General features: G+C 48.7%; 1 protein-coding gene across 1 annotated transcript in view; it reads right to left on the bottom strand.

The window, feature by feature from the left end:
* USP7 (ubiquitin specific peptidase 7) overlaps positions 1 to 20,733 on the bottom strand; it is a 76,543-nt gene extending 55,810 nt beyond the window's left edge. The window contains exon 1 of the mRNA XM_082772698.1: positions 19,930 to 20,733. Coding sequence (XP_082628824.1) covers positions 19,930 to 20,014 — 85 coding nt within the window. The 5' untranslated portion in view covers positions 20,015 to 20,733. The remainder of the gene's footprint in view (positions 1 to 19,929) is intronic.
* Between the last annotated feature and the right edge of the window lie 1,510 nt (positions 20,734 to 22,243).

Genomic DNA, 22,243 nt, shown 5'->3' with positions numbered 1-22,243 from the left:
TCAGGACACAAAATAAGGAATCTTCCTTAAGAAATAAAGTTCATTAAAAACATCGACAGCTAGTATAAATCCTTTGAAGGTTTCTCATCTACAAGTTTTTTGTTTGTTTGTTAACACCATGAAATAACAGAATTGAAGCAAAGAGTTCCAATTTGAATGCCATTACATTCAAGTTTGGGAAAAGGAAAGGAAACAAAACCCAGACGTTATGGGTCAAAGTCAGAGTAAGATACGGATTTATGAAGGATTACAGAGTAGATTTGCAGAAGCAGCAATAGTTTAGCTGCAACTTTTATTCACAGTGAAGTACTCTTCCATTTCTATGGGATACTCTATTCCATTTCTGCAAGGAAAAGACATGCCATGCCACGCTTCTGCAGTAAAGAATAAGAAGATATAAGAGAGAAAAAGAATTAAGACAAGATAGACTTGAGGCTGAAAGGAGAATGCTTTTTTTGCTGGAGGTTACTGGGGGGAGAAGCTGCACTCTGGGGCAGAGCACTCAGACCTGCAAAAGAACCAGCAAAAACAAACCCTTTGATATGATATTCAGTTATTTCACCTCCTTATAAGCACCTGGGTTTTTGTAAGTGGCAATATGTTGTGTTTACTGGTGTGGCAACACAACACTGGCATACTTTTAACAGCTAAGCTACACAAAAGGAAATTCATCTGTGCACATGTAACAGGAGAGCCTTTCTTTACCTGTTTCAGCTTGTTCACTAAGGCCAACAGACATGATACACCGTCTATAGTTTTACCTAGCAGATACACCTGTTTTTTTCCTACTACATCCTTTGACCATTAAAATGTTAAAATAAAGAAATAAACACACATGCCATTTGATTAGCTCATATGGCTAAGTTTATGTATTTTAATACTCCTGTGGATGCTTTATTCCTGATGCATTTTCAGCACATTTTAAGATCAAAGAAACCCCCCAAAACAAGAAGAGAGAGACAAAGGATGAGTGAGCAGATGTCTGTCTCACTTGGGCTTGGATTGTCTTGGTAAACAAGAGACAGCTCTAAACATCCAAATGATAACCTGTGGGATGCTAGACATCTCCTGGACTTTATTAGGCTGTCTACTGTGCTCTAGGAACTTGCCTCTCTAGCAAGGCCCTGGGATTTATCCCATACACTGTTGTATGGCAGAAGAGAAGTCATCCACCGCAAGGACCATGCTGCACACAGATACCCTGCTCATTAGTACTGCGCTGGATGATCCAGGACAAAAATAGCGTGCCTTCATCAAACAAACCGCTGCCAGTACCACCCTCTGCCCTATTACAGTATTTGGTAAGTATTGAAACAGAATGCATGACCCCAGAACACAAAGGGAATCCTTCCAATATCACTTATTAGACGCTTTGTTTCTAGATTTTATTATCAGTCCTACCATCGTCCCTACCTAATAGCTGCAGTGTTCACAGCCAATTTTTTTTTTTTTTTAAAGTTCTTTATTTTCATTCTTCCCTCTTCTGCAAATATCAGTAGCAACAAACTCCTCCTGAGTTCCACAGGCACACAGAAATGCTGGAACTGCAGCAGTACTTACTTCCTAGCACTCAGTCCAATCCAGCATTCCTGAAGTCCAACTGCACTTCAAGTCACCACAACCTTCCTTCCCTGATCTACCGATTCCTAACTCCCCCTGAGCTTTGGTTCCCCAGGGAGCATCCACTTGAACATGGGAGCCCAGCTGCAGGGGAACCAGAAAGGCTGTCCCAGATCCACCCACCAAACGCTTCCCCTTCCAGCCCAGCCCATCCATTTGCACACATGCCAACTAAAATTCATGACACTGGTGTCCAAAGCACTCTGGCAAAATTATGGGATCCTTCTATGTGGGAAGTTAAGAACCTGTATTAAGTGACAACCTCCAGTTCCATGGTAGCATTGCATGTGCTGGATTAATTGCACGATGCAAGCCCTGCTCTAGGGATGGCTTTATATGTCATTTTTCTATTTAGTTTATTGAATGTACTTTTGTTTGTTTTTAAGGAATACCATTTTGAGCATTGCTGGGCACGCAAAGTTTTCATTTGATTTATGTTACCAATTTTAATAAAGATGCAAGTAAGTCAAAGATTGGAGCAGATAAGAGGTAGCTTTTTCAGTCTGTTCTGCAAGCAGGGAGTAAAACCAGAAACAGCAAGATTTTTTTCTTTAGTATTATTTTACTATTACTACTACTATTCTTGCAATGGTCCTTTACATGAATCCTTTATCCAGGACGAAAGCCGAGACCGCTACCCTTCAGTTCCTGTGCTGGTGCACTTGGTTTGTCAGGTCTCCAGCAGAGCTCCCTGGCAGCAGCCCAGGAGCCAGCCAGAGCTTCTCAACACCCAACTCTCATGCATCCACTTATGTGGTTCCTAATCCTTGTGATTCCTTATCGTAGGGTGAAAATGAAGTCAGGGGGAGGAAAGCAGTAGACAAAAAGCATGTTAGTTCTAGGTCATTTAAGTATTTTTGAGACCAGATTGTGTTTTTGAGCTTTGATTAGAAAGGAGGAGAGGATTGGTAGAAATCAAGGCACGCACACATCCCCGGAAGAGCTGTTGCTGGCTACACTGGTACTGTAAACTTCTTCAGTAGTAATCTACATTTCAGTATAGCTGTAGCAGCCTAACTCCAATCCTCATATTTGATCACTGCTTGAAAAAAATGTATTCAAGATAACCGGCAGGGCCCTGGGGAATGGGAGATGCATCTCTCGCTACTGCAACAAGTGGAACTATAGCATTTTATTTTCTCTTAAATCTCACAAGACAGTTAAACAACCTGGCTAGGCCAAAAACCTAAATTATTCAGGTGTGTCCAGGTACTGAACTACCATTAAAATGTTACTTTAAAACAACTTGTGCTGCTGGTGAATAGAAGAGACACAATCTGAACACTCCTGAGCAGACCAGCAGGCAGCTGCATACCCTCACCCCCCAACACATGACCTACAGTTACAGATCCCAATAAATGGCAGAGAAATGTGGTAGGGCAAGGAAAGTGTTCCAGCTCCCAGAAAACGAATGCCTCAGCCAATATAATCAGGAGTCCTTTAAATATGTTAACTTGACGAGTTGGGTTTCTATAGCGCTAGAAATTCGGCGTTATCCGTCCGAGCACAGATGCCACTCCTAGCCTGGCAGGGGATCAAGGCACTATCTGAGTGGCAGCAGGGTAGAAGGAACTGATACCCCTCTAGCCTCTTCTCTCTTTGGGTCTGAAGAGCACCTAGACAGGGCTGCCACCAAAACCGAGGGACTCTGCCCATAAAATAAAAGCAGGAGATCCCAGGCTGCCCACTTCACCAGGCACTCTTCTGAACTCAACCAGGATGTAGGCCAAAATTATTATTTTCAAAGTAGTGACCTATTTTCAGAGCTTGTTCTCCCAAGGCACCCTCATCTAGGAAACAGTGGCTTAAAGTAGGCTTCTGCCATCCCCAGAACAATTCACCCAGCTTAGAGACTGCTCCTAAGGAAAGAGTGCTGCCAGAGGCAGGGTGATGGGCAGGTTAACTGGTGTTGCACACCAGGCAGCTATGGGCAAGCGAGGCACCCCCAGCTGGAGAGCCACATTACCAAATTAGCCCCCCACCAAATGTCTGAGCATGATATAGAAAACAAAAGTGAAACACAAAAGTGAAACACCACCAAGAATGGGTTTAACACTCAGAAGTTAACTAGCTTCTCATGGTATACAGCACTCTGATATTTAGGGCAGAAATGACCCATTAATTGCTCTACAATTCCAATAGCTTCAAAAAAATGTCTTAGATCAGAACACACAAACATCTCTTTATTGACAGAGTTGTATTCTGCCAAAATCTCAAATATTTTTACTGTCTGCCCATCCTTTGATTTAATAAAGCATGCAGCTGAGGTGCTTAATGTGCATTTCAAGGTATATTAAGACAAGAGATCAAAAATGAACATTAGCCTCGTTTTCCTCTGCCAATATTTTACTCAAGCTACACTAACTAGACCCAGTCTAGCATTAAGATAGTTTTGTATTCCCAAATCTAACCTGTAAATAAGGTGCAAACAGCAAAAGATACTTTAACTTTAAAATGACCAAAATTACATGCATCTCCTCCTATAACCTGTTTATTTCTGAGAAATGTTTAACTCTGAACTCTCCTAAACAGCCTGCTACAAACTTGTAAGATCCAACCACATTTTGGAAACTGGCAGGTCTTGTTTAGGTGAGGACAATTAAACTGGCCAGAGAGCTAGGCTCATGGAAAAGCCACAGTAAGCACTAATGCCAGGTCTGAATATGACCTTAAAATTTTTTAATCACTGTATTAGAAGAAGAGCTGGCTTGGGCAGGAGGTTTCCCTCCTTCCCAAATATTACACTGTGATTGCTGGAGATCTTAATACGTACTTTAATCTAAAAATAGTAACCCATTTAGTATAGGTGAGAAAGCTGAAGATCCTTCAGATGTATGTTCAAGTTGGAGAATTCAGGAGTATTTTTAGCTCCAAGGAATGCCCTTGTGCAAAAAAAAAAAAAAAAAAAAAAAAGATATTCAGAAGCAGACCTATAATGGGAACAATTTCATCCCCAGACGTGGTTCGCATCTGAACAACATTCAATTTTTATAATGGTAAAAGCAGGTGTCAGTAGTAAGAACTAAGTTTTGATTTACTACTCATCCTTGTCACCTTGCTACAGCCCTGTCTCCTAATGCATTTACTGGGGGAGAAAGGTCCCAGTGTCAAACAAAGGTTCTTGGGAAAGTTAAAGAAGTTATAGCAGTTATCAACAGCTTAGGAGTTCTCTCTCTGTCTCTCTCCTGCCTCCCCAGTCAAGCTGGCCCACTTGTTTGTTAGGCCAAACAATAAGCTAGACCAGTGAACTGAGCTAGGTTAAAAATAAACCCAGAATAAGGAAGTTACTTTAAATTTCATTCTCTTCATTCATCTTATTTACCACGTACTCCCCCATACACACAGAATTTCTAGGTTGGAAGAGACCTCAAGGTCATCGAGTCCAACCTTCAACCTAACGCTAACAGCCCTCCACTAAACCATATCCCTAAGCTCTACATCTAAACGTCTTTTGAAGACTTCCAGGGATGGTGACTCCACCACTTCCCTGGGCAGCCTGTTCCAGTGCCTCACAACCCTTTCAGTGAAGAAGTTCTTCCTAACATCTAGCCTAAAACTCCCCTGGCTCAACTTAAACCCATTCCCCCTCGTCCTGTCACCAGGCACGTGGGAGAACAGGCCAACCCCCACCTCGCTACAGCCTCCCTTGAGGTACCCATAGAGAGCGATAAGGTCGCCCCTGAGCCTCCTCTTCTCCAGGCTGAACAAGCCCAGCTCCCTCAGCCGCTCCTCGTAGGACTTGTTCTCCAGGCCCCTCACCAGCTTCGTCGCCCTTCTCTGGACCCGCTCAAGCACCTCGATGTCCTTCTTGTAGCGAGGGGCCCAAAACTGAACACAGTACTCGAGGTGCGGCCTCACCAGAGCTGAGTACAGGGGGACGATCACCTCCCTAGCCCTGCTGGTCACGCTGTTCCTGATACAAGCCAGGATGCCGTTGGCCTTCTTGGCCACCTGAGCACACTGCTGGCTCATATTCAGCCGACTGTCCACCATCACTCCCAGGTCCTTCTCTGCCTGGCAGCTTTCCAACCATTCCTCTCCCAGCCTGTAGCTCTGCTTGGGGTTATTGTGCCCCAGGTGCAGGACCCGGCACTTGGCCTTGTTAAACTTCATGCAGTTGACCTCAGCCCATCGGTGCAGCCTATCCAGATCCTCCTGCAGAGCTTTCCTACCCTCAAGCAGATCGACACACGCACCTAACTTGGTGTCATCTGCAAACTTACTGAGGGTGCACTCGATGCCCTCGTCCAGGTCATCGATGAAGATATTAAAGAGGACCGGCCCCAGCACCGAGCCCTGGGGGACGCCACTAGTGACTGGCCTCCAACTGGACTTGGCTCCATTCACCACGACTCTTTGGGCCCGGCTATCCAGCCAGTTTCTAACCCAACGAAGCGTGCGCCAGTCCAAGCCAAGAGCAGCCAGTTTCTTGAGGAGAATGCTGTGGGAGACGGTGTCAAAAGCCTTGCTGAAGTCAAGGTAGACCACATCCACAGCCTTTCCCTCATCCACCCAGCGCGTCACTCTGTCATAGAAGGAGATCAGGTTCGTCAGGCATGACCTGCCTTTCATAAAGCCATGCTGACTGGGCCTGATCGCCTGCTTGCCCTGCAAGTGCTGCATGATGACTCTCAGGAGGATCTGCTCCATGAGCTTCCCTGGCACTGAGGTCAAACTGACAGGCCTGTAGTTTCCCGGGTCTGCCCTCCGGCCCTTCTTGTAGATGGGCGTCACGTTTGCTAGCCGCCAGTCGATTGGGACCTCCCCCGATAGCCAGGACTGTTGATAAATGATGGACAGTGGCTTGGCCAGCTCCTCTGCGAGTTCCCTCAGTACCCTTGGGTGGATCCCATCCGGCCCCATCGACTTGTGCACATCTAAGTGCCGTAGCAGGTCACCAACCAGTTCTTCATGGGTAATGAGGGCCACTTCCTGCTCCTCATCCCCTTCCACCAGCTCAGGGTACTGAGTATCCAGAGAACAACCAGTATTGCCGCTAAAGACTGAGGCAAAGAAGGCATTGAGCACCTCCGCCTTTTCCTCATCTCTTGTAACTAAGTTTCCCCCCGCATCCAGTAAAGGATGGAGATTCTCCTTAGTCCTCCTTTTTGTGTTGATGTATTTATAGAAACGTTTTTTGTTATCTTTAACGGCAGTAGCCAGATTGAGCTCCAGATGAGCTTTGGCCTTCCTAATTTTGTCCCTGCACAGCCTCGCTACTTCTTTAAAGTCCTCCTTAGTGGCCTGCCCACTTTTCCAAAGCTTATAAACCCTCTTTTTCCTCCTAAGATCAAGCCACAATTCTCTGTTGAGCCAGGCCGGTCTTCTTCCCCGCCAGCTCGTCTTTGGGCACGTGGGAACAGACCGTTCCTGCGCCATTAAGATTTCCCTCTTGAAGAGCGCCCAGCCTTCCTGGACCCCTCTGCCCTTCAGAACCGCCTCCCAAGGGACTCCACCAACCAGTGTCCTGAGCAGTTCAAAGTCAGCCCTCCGAAAGTCCAATACAGCGGTTTTACTGGTCCCCTTCCTGGCCTCGCCAAGAATAGTGAACTCCACCATTGCGTGGTCACTCTGCCCGAGACAGCTCCCGATGATCACGTCCTCCACCAGTCCTTCTCTGTTTGTGAAGAGAAGGTCTAGCGGGGCACCTCCCCTGGTAGGCTCACTAACCAGCTGCGTCAGGAAGCTATCTTCCACGCTCTCCAGAAACCTCCTAGACTGCTTTCTCAGGGCTGTGTTGTGCTTCCAGGATATGTCGGGGAAGTTGAAGTCCCCCACGAGTACAAGAGCTGATGATTTTGCAACCTCTGTCAGCTGCCTGTAGAATTCCTCATCCGTCTCCTCATCCTGGTTCGGCGGTCTATAGCAGACCCCGACCAGGACACTAGCCTTATTGTCCCTGCCGATCCTAACCCAAAGGGACTCGACCTTGTCATTCCCAACCTCGAGTTCTACAACCTCGAAAGACTCTCTAATATAGAGAGCCACACCACCACCCCTTCTATGCTGCCTGTCCCTTCTATAGAGCTTATAGCCAGGCATTGCAGCACTCCAGTCATGAGACTGGTCCCACCACGTCTCCGTGATGGCAACCAAGTCGTAGCCTGCCTGCCGCACGATGGCTTCCAGCTCCTCCTGTTTGTTACCCATGCTGCGTGCATTGGTGTAGATGCACTTCAGCTGGGCCATTGCCTTATCCTCCGGCCTTGCCATTGTTCCCCCTGGCACAGCCCCAACAATCCTAGCCTCAGCCCCATCCCCCTTCCTACCTAGTTTAAAGCCCTCTCAATGAGCCCTGCCAGTTCCTGGCCCAGGATCCTTTTTCCCCTAAAAGATAGGGACCCGTCTGCGGCCATCAGGCCAGGTGCTGAGTAAAGTGCCCCATGATCAAAAAACCCAAAATTTCTGCGTTGGCACCAGCCCCGGAGCCACGTGTTTAACAGGTGGGCTTTCCGTGTCCTCTCTGAACCCCTCCCTGCCACCATAGGGATGGACGAAAACACCACCTGCACTCCCGCTCCATCCACTAACCGACCCATTCCCCTAAAGTCCCTTTTGATAGCCTTGAGGCTTCTCTCTTCGATGTTATCACTGCCCGCCTGGACTATCAAAAGGGGGTAATAATCAGAGGGGTGTACCAGGTTAGGAAGCTTCCTGGCAACGTCCCTGACCCTGGCCCCAGGGAGACAGCAGACTTCCCTACGGGTAGGGTCAGGCCGACAAATAGGGCCCTCTGTTCCCCTAAGAATCGAGTCACCAACAACAATAACCCTCCTGTCTTTCTTTGTGGAGGCAGTCCTGAGGCGCGGAGTCGACCTCCTCGCCCTAGGCATCCTCCTGGGAACACTTGCTACCTCTTCCTCAGCTACTGGTCTGTCGAGCTCCAGGGCCTCAAACCTGTTGTGTAAGGGCACCTGGGAAGGCGGGGCCGGAAGGGGAGAGCATCGCCTGCGATGTCGAGCAGGGACCTGTCTCCATTCCTCCTCAGCTCCCAGATCCCCTCCCTCTGCCCGACGGGGACAGGGCGGGGGGTCCGCCCCCATTTGAGGAGTCTCACCTCGGCACCTCCCCTTGAGGCCTTGCAGGGAGTTACTCCAGAAGTCTATCTCCCGCTCATACTCCCTGATGGCCCTCAACCTCTCCACCTCCTCCTTGAGCTCCGCCACCATGCGGACCAGATCATCCACCTGCTCGCACCTCACGCACGCAGTTTCTCTGCCTCCCGCCGATGGCAGCAACAGGCTCAGACACTCCTTGCATCCGCTGACCTGAACTGCTGCATCTTTTAACGGGTAGTCGGTCTGCGTGTGTACCGACTTTCTGGAGAGCGCGCCGTGCCTGGTTTTCTTTTTTTTTTTTTTTTTTTTTTATCAGTAGAGGTATATTGACATTTTCATTAGTATTTCCCATGGAAAAAAACAATAGCTCTTTTCGGCTTTGCAAAACAAGGGAGATTCAGCTCTGCCGTCAGTATTTTTCTATAAAAATAAGGTTTTATGTTTACTTGGGTTCTATAACTAAGCTGAATAGAAAAGCAGAAGTATCTGTTAGAGCCTTCTCCACTGTATTACCCCTTCACTCTGGAGAGTACCTGCTAGAAGAATTCAGCTGGCTTCTGTGAGTCTCTTCAGACAAGCTCTAGCTCTGCTGAGTCTAGTGCTTCTTTATAGGACACCTTTTGTACTTGGCAGGGCCTATGCTCCTGAGGAAATGACCTGGCGTCACATTCTACTGTACAATTTGCATTAGGTGTATATTCTTCATCAAGCTGAAAATTGAGTTGCCAAATGTATGAGATTTCTGCCTCCCCAGTGATACAGTTGTGACAGTGCAAGTGAGGGGGGCAAAAGAGAGGTGTAGAGGTGAAACACTGCTCCAGAAGATACCTGTTCTCTGCAGGAGGGTCAGCATGAACTGTACACAAACTCTTCTCCTGGCCCTCAGTAGCATGTAAATAGTAATCTTAAAAAAAAGTCAGGTTTAGCACCCAGATGAAAATCCAAACCTTTCCCTGCAGCTTTTGCCCAGTACTGGGTCAGGCTCCTCATCCTTATAGACACTGGTGTCCAGTGGGCAGCTGCACGCAGGAGATGTTCAGCATCGCTGAGCGCAGCGAGGTCTGGCAGCATGCACATCACATCTGCTAACTGCGAGCAGGCTTCTGCTGTACTCGTTTAAGCAAAAGTTAGGTCCCAATAATGGTATTTTTGAAGAAGTGGGCCTTGATGGTGTGCTCTGTGTTGAAGTCAGTGCTACCAGCGTAGCTCGACTCACAGAGGGATGTGTGCACGCTGAGGCTCACGCTCAGACAATTTGCTCATTACAATCAATCCAGTACTGCAATTCCCCATGGGTTTTGTTCTTCACAGGTGCCACAAAGTATCTAAATGTTGACTCAACGTGAATTCAAGTTATCAAGGTCCATTTATACAAATGATTCCAGTGCAGGAATGCTTTTGTAAGATGACCAGCAGACACTTGCTGACGAGAACCACTGGAGGCACGGTCTCTCACTGCATTAGTGTCAGCACCTCTCAGTTTGTTATATTGAAGGCTGACGAAAGGTCTTAATGAATTAGTTGAAATGTCTTCTTAACCCAGCAAGAGGTCACTGACCACAGCAGCTGAGGTTTCATGCTGAGACTGCAGGTCTGCAGATACATGCTGTGGGTCTGCATGCAAAGACAAGGATGATCAGGGGCTGCTTAGGGGCAGCAGTAGGTGAAACAAGATCCATGGCTGCACAGCTTCCCACATGTTCTTCCCTTCCTTCTGTGCCATTACCAAGATCACGAGACTCCTTCCCCAGCAGAGATGCATTGCTAGGCAGATGAATTACAGAGCACTCCTTCCTCCAGAGAGGAACCCCAATAATCCCTTCCCAAAACAGATCCCATCCCTCCCATGCCAACCCTTTCCTACTTCGGAAGCTACACTTCAGGGCGGAGGGTGTAAGCCAAAGCATAAGCTGATGTACACAAGTTGAAGAACAAGACAAATCTGCTGAGAACAATAAAGTATCTTAAAATCAGTACGAAACTGACATGACACATTTGAAGAAACAAGCAGTTATCAAATTCTGCGGTCGAGATTTTAAAATACAACGTTTAAAAAAATCATTAAGTTGCTATTTCTGGCAGATTCCGGTTTGATTTAACTACTACTTAATTCCTCAGCTGTAAGGACACCTTAAAGGAAGAAAAAAAAAGCACATGCTTATGGTTACCACCTTTGTGGCATGACTGAGATACTGCACAGCACTGTACTAGTTTTTAAGGGGATCGCATTATAGGTGCAGGGTTGAAATCCAAGTAGCATCTGAAACAGTCACACTGAAATAGAGGAGCTGAAAACCACACAGGAAGAATGAGCAGAGGGAAAGGAAAGCAGAAGAGAATTGTGAAACACCACTGCTGCAATTGCTACTAGCAAGGAGGGTTTTGCATGTGGTTTGTGACCCATTCTTTAATTCATATAATTTACAGACACACTTGAGTTACCTCTGTGTTCAAACTGTGAATAGTATCTATTCTCCTCCAGAAATTACCTTCGACCTTCAATGTCATTAAGTAACACTTGACTAGGTGAACAACTCTTCAGAATAGGTTAGCTCTTTCCCAAAGAAGAAGGAAATGCAGCTCTCCATAGCTTGATTTAATGAACAATTAAATAGTATTCACACAGCCTGTGCTTAAGCAGATCCAGAATTCAAAACTCCCTTTAAGAAAAATTACATCTCACGTTGTCTTCAGATTTGAAGCCTGTAAACCTATATAACAGCATCTGAGCGTCTAGACATCTCTAAAATCCATAACAGAAGCAAAACAGCCATTTATCTAAATAGAATAGTTAAGGCATGCTGTGAAGGCAAACTTGTGTCTAAAAACTGTTAGCTGATTACAGTTACCAGAAATATCCTGGCAGTACGTAACTGAGATGTATTGCATGACTATTAAACAGCAACCACGAGGAGCTGGCTGCAGCAGAACAGCCTGGGCTTACAGGCCTGAAGGAAGAATGCAACTTTTTCTCTACATCCAAATGTAATGCTTCTGTTCTTAAAAAGACACACAGAAGATGCAGAAACCACCTTGCCTACCAGGACTGCCAACTGTGCCTTGACTGCCCAAAACAAAATGTATTTCTAGGCAAGAAAAAAAAGAGTTGGGGGGGCAACTTACCATCACCTGACCAGTAACCTCTTCATTCTTTTCCAAGAATCAGAGAGCAGTGATACAAAGAAACACAACAGGTCACTGCTGAAATACTGCAGAGTCCTTAATGCACTTCCACACAAATACCCATCCAGTTGCAGGGGCTGCGGCACCCCAACAGGAACGGGATCAGTGATGGTCAGCATCACAGCTGCTGGACAAAACAGCAATGTGCATCCCGTGATGCTTGCAAATCCAGGTACCAGCAGCAGGGCAGCCACAGCCTTCCTGCTCCTGCGACCTGACCTGCACACCAGACCGTTCATACCGGCACAGGCCACAGCCACGTGTTACCCCATGTGTTACCCCCACATCCAGCGCAGCGGAGAGGTGCAGAACACAAGCTGAAAGCACCCTGCCTGGAGCAGAGCAGCCCAGACACAGCACCAATCCCCCCCATGGCCACAGCAGCCATGTGGGAGATGCTCAGGAGTGCAGAAGGATCATCGCATGGCCTAGAGGTGAGATCCTGCCTGCAGCCTCAGCGCAAGATTCACACCAATAACTTCCTATCAAGGCAAAGAAAAATGCATTGATCTTACACGGAGACTCTTAAAAATATAATTCCCTAAATTTCCATCATTTCTTAAATAATGTCTCTGCATATTAAGTGTTTTACCAATGCACTTACTATACATGTAAATTCTGTGCCTTTTTAACTGAAGAATTGGCCATTTTAACAAAGAAATACCCACTACTGAACCCTGATCTATTTAACAGGAAGAATATTAACTCACAGAGATGGATTTGGAATTTAGAACTGCCACTAAGTTTGAACAGACTTTCACACACTCCTGCTTTTATCCAAACCTCCATCCAAGTTCTGCTGGCCAATGCCAGTGATGTTAGAAAACAGACCTCTGAAAAATACAGGAAGCAAAGTCTCTACTGGGGAAACACAACTATTCCTTTTTTCTTTTTTTTTTTTAAACAGAGCTCAAAAGAAGTCCATCCAATTGTTATACTCGTATAACGTTGCAGTTAGAGCCCTAAAGAAAAGTTTTCTTTAGATCTTGATAAAAACGCACATGGACAGCTAGAGATGTATTTTTCAAGAACACTATTTCAGTTGCACCTTGCGAAATCACTAGACAATCAAGCTTAGAGCTATGGCAAACACTATTATCAATGATACTCCTACACATCCTTTCAGATTTACAGAAGGAAAAGGGAAATTAGGAAAAACAGCATTAAGATTTTTCACAGACTTTACATTTAAATCAAGTATTATAGGAATGCAATCAACCCCTTAGCATACAAAACACAGAAGTTCTGTTTTCCACCTCTTTTAGGGAGTTACATATAAAAACTGACTGCATTTAAAAAATAATATGAATCCTATCTCCCAGGCCACAAACTACTGTGGCCCTGCTATAGACCTGCTCGGAGCTTTCCTCTCACAGGACATTTCAGCTCATTATTCACACTGTCTTCCACTGGCTTGCAATACGCTTTGGAGCTGTCAAGGTGCTGGTTTCATTGTGGGACCCCAGGTGTTCAGGCCACCTGGAAGGCCACCTCGCACACCAGCGTCCACACAGGAGCAAGCTGAGACGCTGGTGCCTTCCCTGCCCCGGTCCAAGGGATGCTCCGGGCACATCTCTGCAGGGCAGCGCTCTGGAGCTCGCTTTGTGGCAGCAGGCAAGGAGAGCTGGACTTGCCAGTGCTGGGTGTCCCAGCCTCCTGAGATGCTTGGTGCAACAAACTGTCATGGCTTTGCTTAAATCTTCACAATTAAACGGGTCAGGAATGACTTATTGCACTAATGCCAAACACCAATTAAAACCAAACTGAGACATGCTATGCTGCTTACATCACAGGATTTTAGTTTTACCAAAATTTACCATCTTTTTATTCTATGCTATTTTAAGTGATTTTGCTTGACAAATACACGCATGCTGTTACACTGAACAATCAAGCTGTGTTATTCTGGATGCACATTAAGTCCAGCACAAACCAGTCTTCAGGTGTGCTTTTGTACTCTGAAAAGTACTCCAAAGAGCACCTAGGCATCATAGTGAGAGATGCGGAAGAGTGAAATGGCCTTCCCCAAGCTGCAAATATTCAGTACAGTTTAGCTGTTCTCCAAGTCTATCCACTTATTTCCATCTGAATTGTTTCTGGTCAACAAAAGCTCAACCACCTAGTGAAAGTACGCAATATAAAGCAGAACCACACGGGATTTCCAAGCTGACCATTCCTCATTTTGCTGGCAATTCATTCAAAACCTATTCTGATCTCTCAGCATTTCTAAACCCACAGAGCTTGTTTTACTACAATCAGTAAGCATAGGTCAAAAAAGGGGTTAGCAGAAATATTGAAATGCAAGTGTTAAGTTCAAACCTGCAACACTGTGCACAGATACATTATGCTACAGCTGTTGCCACTGATTGGGTGCACTTTTACTCTGCACATACAGCTTTTTGCTAGTGTATCAGGATACAATACTAAAACTATCTGAGCAAAATGCACTAAGTATCTGAAGTACTAATAAAGGAAGATTTTAAAGAACTACCCTGAGTATTTAATAACTTGATAAATAACATAACCAGCCTACAGCCCCCAATCTACACACCAAGGCATTTTATATTAAATGTTAATCTGCTGGTTACATCAAACTAGCACCTAACAGATTTTCTATATATACTAATATGCATAAATCTGTGTTTGAAAAGAAAAAAAAAAAAAAAAAGACGCTGCAGTTTACTCATACCTTTTATTGCAAGCTACCCAGTACTTTCCTCCTTCACAATCAACATTTTACAGCCACGAGATACAAAGTTAAGCTAAAACAACTCATCTAAGACATCTCAAAGCATAAACTAAAGCAAACAATGCCCTGTTTTAAATGTATAATCACTTAAGAAAAAAGTGGGTGCTTCACAAGCTCTAAACCAGTTCATTTTCACCCTTAGCCCAAATATTGAATGATGTCATGCAAGATGTACTGGCTGAACTGGTTTAACTGCCACAGGCTGGATGCACTGCGCAGATTTTTTGTGATAAATTATTCTGCAGCTCTGAAACCCATTCAGTTAGTCTCAATCAACCATCTCCATCTGCGGTTTTAGAGTTCGGGGCTATGCTGCTTTTACACACAACTTGCTCCATCACTAAATACAGCGACCGAGTCCGATAGGCAGCAGATTTTGCGTCTGTTCTGAATTCAACCAGCAGCAAGCAACAGTTGGGATAGAGCAAGGAGCTCTGATACGTACTGGGACGTGCTGCATCCTGAAGAGCGCTACCTGTTTCCTTCTGCATTTTACGTGCATTTACCATTACTTGATTTAGTTCACTTCTCCTTCACAGAAAGTTTACTAAATCTGAGAGCTTTTTAAGCACTTATTTGACAAAGAAAGCACAGAAGAGAACCAGAGATAGTCGGCATTCTTCTGAAGTCCCCTCCGTGCCATCTCCTCACAGCTGGCACGGAGCAGCTCTCCAGGAGGGATGCAATGCACGCCACTTCCCAAGGCCAGGCTCACCGTTTCCAGAGGCACTACACATTATCATTACAGGGCATAAGAGACCAGGCCTGGTTCTTCACTCTAGCCATAACCTCGGAATTAACTTAATTTTGCTTGTTGTCTGCTGCATCAGCGCTTTTATCACCCCTCACTTGAGCATCATCCATTTCTTGGAAAAACATGAAGGCTGGAGAGGGGAGGGGGCAGGAAGAAGAGAAAAACGAGCAGGTACTTGTGTTCACATGATGAACCTGGCCTGCGTGTTCTCCTTGCGAACATACAGCCCCCTTCCTCAGCACGGGGCTGGAAGCAGTGCCGAGGACAGTGGAGGAGCTCAGGGAAGAGGGATACGGGCCATCAGGAGCAAGGCACACCAGGGCAGGCAAGAAAAGGACTGAGCCCCGTATTATGTAAGCAGCTGATACCAAAGTGACAGGGATGGAGAACACTAATGAGGACAAAATACTAGAGTATTCAGAAGACGGGCAAAAAAAGCGTTATGGATTTGTGTCCAATCTCCTACAATGGGACAGAAATCCAGTAAATGCTGTCAGCAGCCAACAAAACACAGATGAACAGCAAGGGCCGCAAACTTGCCGTTGCGTGGACGCTGCGAAAAAGCATGATTTTAAATTTTTCTTACACACACACAGACATCTCCTCCTTTCTAAATAGCTTGCATCGTTTCACCTGGAATCCAAATCTCAGCATTAAACTAGCCTAAGTAGGGAAATGCTCAGAGGACAGCAGCACCAGGGAGGATGCAGGGCTGCACAAGGAAAATACAAGCCTGCAACCTCAGCTACCCATCACCACGTGTCCAAAGGCTACACTACGCCTGCTACATCTGAAACGAAGCAGCCCTAATGCGAAACATACATATGTACACAACTACAGGCAGAGGCTGAAACTACAAAGAGGCAAATTCAAACTATAAACAAGGGAAACCTCCAGTTATTAAGCTGCAAATGAGACTTTCCATGGAGGCAATGAAAGAACCTTATGAAATACGTAACTGTAGATTTGTATTAAGCCAAGTTCTTTGAAGCTCAACGAGACACATTTGTGCAAAGAAGTTCCCAAGGAGGCATACAGAACACAGGGGGATTTGGGTTTGATTACACCTCACAGAGCAGCTCACCAGCAACTGAGCAGCCCTAACTCTTTGCATGATAAAGCAGCCTACGTAGCCTACCTTCAGTACAGAAAAAAATAGTATTTGTTTTTTTCCACTAAACTTATCTAGTATATAAACAAATAAAATATTCTGTGGAATAATTCACTAAATTAACATCTTGAGAGGGCAATTATCTCAAAGTCGGGCACTGATGGCTAACGCGCACACTCCCAGGATGTCTCAGTGCAAAGGCAGCCGCTGAACCAGAATCACATGCTTTATGCAGCAGTGGCTGAGGGGTGCTGGCAAAATCCATTACTACTGACATAATTTGGTAAAGACAGGCTGCTTGAGGTGGCAGTTTTCTTGTTCCTTCCCATCCCGATGCCAAACCTTCACCGTATTAATATAACACTAAACAAGGCTGCAGGGAGAACCAAGTTAAAAAGCAAAGAACAAAGCTACGTTAAAAAAAAAAAAAAAAATCAATTCCAATCACTTTATGATGACAAGAAGTTGCGCTAGCACAAATGTTGGGGAAGGGTACAAGAAGAGAATCATCAGCAGCAAATGCTGTTTTCTAGCTAAGGAAGCTCTCGTGTTTAGCTGAAGGGACAAAATGTTTTCCTACACTTCACATAGATTTGGTGCTTCTCTGTCCATGCATCACTACCACTGTACCTTAGTAAGGCTAAAGCTGATTTCAAACACAACATCCACATGAAGACTACATATACATAGAGGTGATTCACAACATCACATTATTCTAGCCAAATTGGAGGAAGGTGAGCCTGTATCACACATGGTCGTCTGGAGTAGATACCTGCCCCTCATCCAGGCTGTCATCGCTTCTTTAGTTCATGATGCAGAGATTAAGCAGCTTTCCTTTCTAGAGGGTACGTCTCCCTCACTCCTGAAGTCTGACAGCCCCGTGCACGCTACTCTCACTTAGTGTCCACAAGATCAATGAAGAGTACAATATTCACAAGGGAAAGGGAAGGGAGAAAAACCCTGGACAAGAGAGCAGACGCTCAGAATATCATATCCGCTTAATCCTGAAGAATTTAATTCCATGCTTTTATTACTGCTTGATAGTTATTTTATTCATTAAGAACTGTTCATCTAGTATAGGTGTACAGAGAACAAGCATGCCTTCACATAGCTTGAAGCCAAGAAGTGCAATTTTCCACTGTGCATTCTTCACATACCTCCTAAATCTAGTGTGATCACTCAGTGAAGAATGGCATCTGACACTGTTTTATGCACGTTAAAATTAAGCTAAATACATACTATTAAATATTTTCCTCACTGCTTGAAAACATCTCTCCTGTGGAAGCATGACCACCCATACATAAGATGACGAACAATGTTTTACACAAAATAGAATGTATACCCAGGATATCTACTTTTAATAAAAGTTAGCAATAACCTGATCTCAGCAATTTGGTAAGCTTCACATTTCAAGGGGTGGAAAAAAGCATTTAAAAAGAGCCTCCAAAGGTTGAACAATTTTTGTTTTGCACACAGACAGGTCAGTAAACTCTCACAAATTAGCGAGCTCATAGTATCATCCTGAATCAGCTGAGCACAGCCTAATAGATTGCAAATAGACTTCTGAGGCAACGCTGCATTCCTAGGGATGCTGTGCTGATGTACACAGACAGCTTCCTTGCCCCTCCAAAGGAGCATAAGGTCTGCACAACCATCAGAGGGACTTCCACGTGCATTTTGGGCTTCTGTTTCCCCACTGACACAGGGGATGCAATCCTTAGAGGTGCATGGCACCTTTAACTGAATGAAGGTGTTCAGCATTTCACAGCATGCCCAGCATGGTAGAACACCAAACCCATAAAAAAAATCAAAATAAAAACATCAGGTAGTCAATAGCATTATGAACTTGAAAAGGATTTTGAGAAAGCAGATTGCTAAAGGCTATCAAAGTTTGCCGGAAAATATATCCCACAAAATGTTAATGTGCGCGCATGCATGCACACAAACAAATATGAAGCATTTTTAAAATCTTTTGTATTGGTCACTGAGTACATAATTGCCAATTTGGAGATTTTTCAAAAAAAAAAAATCAGTTCAATAGCAAATAGGTTTTAGCTATAATTTTAGGAAATAGAGATTTACATTCAAAAAAGCAAGGCTTCCTGTAATGACCTTTTAATCTTGAAAGGGAGCCACACAGTTACTGTGACAAACTCCTACTAAAACACCTTTGCTACTTGTAATTTCCAGGCCTGTTATTTAGTAGAAATATACATCTGCTACGTCAATTTCCGTGGTTCACAAGTGGAATGCCCTGTGTCGAGTTACCTTACTGCTAATCCAAATACTTATAACAAGACGTGTGCATTCACGACCAGCCACCCTAAACAAGATTTAGGCAATATTTTGACCTCCAAGCCAAACCCCATGGGCACACGCAGCGCCGTGCCTGCCCTGCCCGACGGAGCGACCCCCGACGTGCTGTTTGCCCAAAAGAGCTGCACGGGGCTGAGCTCGTAGTTTGCAAGAGGGGGGAGGGGGAACAAAAAACAAAACAAAACAAAAAAACAAGGGCAGCAGGCGAGAAAGGCCGAGGGGACCGCTCGGGAGCAGCCCGCACACGCAGTGCCTCCTTCCCGAGCGCGGCGCAGCTGCATGACGGTGCAGGATGAGGGCCGGCGGCTCGCGGGCGCTACACATGGGCAGCGCTCAGCCCCCGCCGACCCCGCGCTAGGCCCGGCCGGGCGCGTTTGCTGTAAATAACCCCGGGAGGAGGGTTAATTAAAAATGGCGAGCAGCGTGGCTGCGCGCATACAATGAGCGGCCCCGCACCGGCCCCGGCCCCGGCCCGGCGCTGCTCGAGCCCGCCCCGAGGGGGGCGGCGGGGAGGCCCCGGCCCCCCCCCATTCATCCCCGGCCAACGCGGAGCCCCCTCCGGCTCCCCCCGCCCCGCTGCAAAGCAGGCCCCGGGCCGCCCCCCCCCCCCCCCCCAGCCTCCCGCCGGGCATCGGCGTCGCCTCCCGCGGGAGCGCGACCCCCCCCCCGTTCCCGTGCCGAGCCGCAGGGATCCGGGCACCCGCAGCGCCCCCGGCCCATGCGGGAGGCTCCCGGGGCCCCGCCGAGCCCGGAGCCCCGCGCAGCCGGCCCGGGGAGCCGAGCCCCTGCTGCCCGGCCGCTCCCCCCCGGCGGTTCGCGTTCTTGCAGCGAGCCCCCCCCCAGTCCCCCGCTCCCCCTGCGCCCCCCTGCCCCTCGCACGCTGCTCCCAGCCTCAACTTTCCTCGCTCGGCGCCTCCCGCCGCCGACTCGCCCGCCCGAGCTCTCCCGGCCCCGGCCGCCCATGTTTGCAGAGGAGAGAAAGGGCCGGGCGCCCGTGCACCGGGGCCGGGCGCCGGGGGCCGAGGAGGGGAGCTCCCGGGGGGGAGCCGGGCTGCGGGGGAGCCCCGGGAGCCCGCGGCGAGGCTGGGGGAGAGCGGGGGGGAACTCGGCGCGGAGTTGAGGGCCCGGGGCCCAGCCTCACCTTCCATCTCCATGTCCTCGGGCTCGCTCAGCTGCTGCTCCCCGGGCTTCTGGTGCTGCTGCTGCTGCTGCTGATGGTGGTTCATGTCGGGCTGCGCTCGGGGCTGGGGCTCGGCGGCGGCGGCCTGGGCCTTTCCCGCGGGGGGCTGCGGGCCTGCGTCGGGAGGGGCAGGGGCGGAGGAGCGGCGGGGCCCGGGCAGCGGCCGGGACTGGGCACCCGCCTCGGGGGGCTGCGGCTGGGCTCCGGCGGGCAGGGAGCGGGCAGCCGGGGGAGGCAGCGAGACGCGCACGTATTTGCTCGCTATTCGCCCAATCTCGGCGGCGGCACCCGGTCGGGGGAAAGGGGTGGGGAGGAGGGACCGGCCGGGGGTGGCGGCTTCCCCGGGGGCCGGCGGGGAGGGGAGGGGACCGGGACGAGGGAGGGGGGAGGGGAGGGGGGGGGGGAGCCGGGAGATCAGGAGTCAGGGCCCGGCGGCTGCGCCCGCCGCTTCCCCCTCCCCCGGCGAGGTGTCCCCGGCGCTGCGAAGTCGGGGAGGCGCCGCGGGGCCCCTCCTCTGCCCTCCCGGCCCCCCCAGCGCCCCGGCACCGCCGCCCGGCTCGCTGCTCCCGGCCCGCGGGCCGCCCCCGTCGCCCGTGGCCCGGCGCGCTGGTGCCGCTCGGCCGCCGCCAGCGCTCTGCGCCTCAAAATGGCGGCTGCGGTAAGCGCCGTGAAATGTCACATCCGCATGAGGGGCAGGCGGCCCAGCGAGCCGGGGAGGGGGAGGCAGCGCCGCGGCCGCGCCGGGAACAGCAGCCGCTGCCGCCGCCGCCGCCGCCACAGGAGGCCGGGGAGGCGGAGCCACAGGGGCCCCGCCGCCGCCGCGGCCTCCCCGCGGGCCGCCGCCACCTGCGCGCGGCCCCGCGCCCCGGCCGGGCCGGGCAGGGCAGGGCAGGGCCGCGGCCTCCCCGCGGGCGGCTCGGGAGCGCCGGGGCTCGGGGGAGCCGCCGGGGGTCGGGGCTCGGGGCACGGCCGCACGCGGGGGAAGCTGCGGCCGAGGCGGGCCCGGCTCAGGGCTCGGCCCCCCCCGGCCCGCGCGGCTCCGGGCTGCGGGGCCTGGGGGGAGCGGGCGGGGGGCTGGGGGCGGCGGGGGGAGCGGGCACCGGAGGGGGCCTGGGGACGGGGCCCGGCCCTGCCCTGCCTGCGGCCCGCTGCGTTTCGTGGGCCCCGCGCGGGGGACGGGCCCTGCGTGGAGTTGGTTTTTGTACGCTGGAAAGGGCAGGGAAGGGTGCGGATGAACAGGTAACGCCTGGGCAGCCCACAGCTAGGGCGGCGGAGGAAGCAAATTCATCGAGGTGTGGAAGAGTAGGTGGGAGACTGCAGAGAGGGCCCTGTAACGCGTGGCGTTAGCCGAGCAGGATTTAATTCGCAGCAGTGGGAAAACGGGGCAGGAGGATAGCCTGAAGGGAAATGCCCAGGACGTGCAAGATTGGGCTTCCTGAAGGGACTGAAAATGTTCCCCAGCGGGCAGTGCTGCTCTGATTGCAAGTGGATAAGTGATCTATGAGTTTGTTTATTTTTCCAGTTTATAAAATGAGCAAATCACACCCAATCTGGGGGACAAACCCAGTCTGTCTGAGCTCCAGCTGGTCCCTTTTCAGCAACACAGGACTCTGCAGGGTGGGCAGGACAGGAAAATAATGTCCCACATCTGAAGCCTTGCCTTAAGTAGTAAAAATCCAGAGCTAGAATGTGGAAAAATAATGGAGGCTGAAGATATTAGTGGGAAGATCAGCTTCTGAAAACAGTTTGATAGTTTGCCTTCTAAATAGGACGTTCTGACGACATCCTGTTGTTCCTCTCAATTCTCAAAAGCTGTTTAAAGAAAAATCATTTACAAGCATTTTCTTGATACTGACCTGGGCAAAAACATGAAAATCTACAAAACCCAGGTTACCGATAAAGAGGGAGATGGGATCCGGTTTAGGACAGAGGTCTATGCACAGATCTTTCATTTCTGAATGTCCTAAGCTTTGAATTCCGCACTGCAGCCTTTCCCTATCGTTACCTCCCTGAACAATTGTTCTTTCCTAATGACTTCCATTCCAACCTCCTAAATCATATGCAGGTTTAAACTCATCCCTCTGTCCTTCCTCCACAAGTGATTCCCAATACAGGATGAACGAGTATGTCACAACGAGGAGATCGCTACAGATTATTACCTGATTCTTCAGCCACAGACAGTGAGGTTGTAAGCAAGGACCAACTGAGCAAAAACAATTTCACTGTTTAGGAGCAAGTCCCTAAAGACAGTCAAGCTAATTCATCATAAGCATTA

The sequence above is a fragment of the Aythya marila genome (genome assembly GCF_965140915.1).
Source record: "Aythya marila genome assembly, chromosome: 15".
Classification (NCBI taxonomy): Eukaryota; Metazoa; Chordata; class Aves; order Anseriformes; family Anatidae; genus Aythya; species Aythya marila.
The sequence above is the reverse complement of the archived record's forward strand: the minus strand, read 5'-3'. Positions and strand labels throughout refer to the sequence as shown.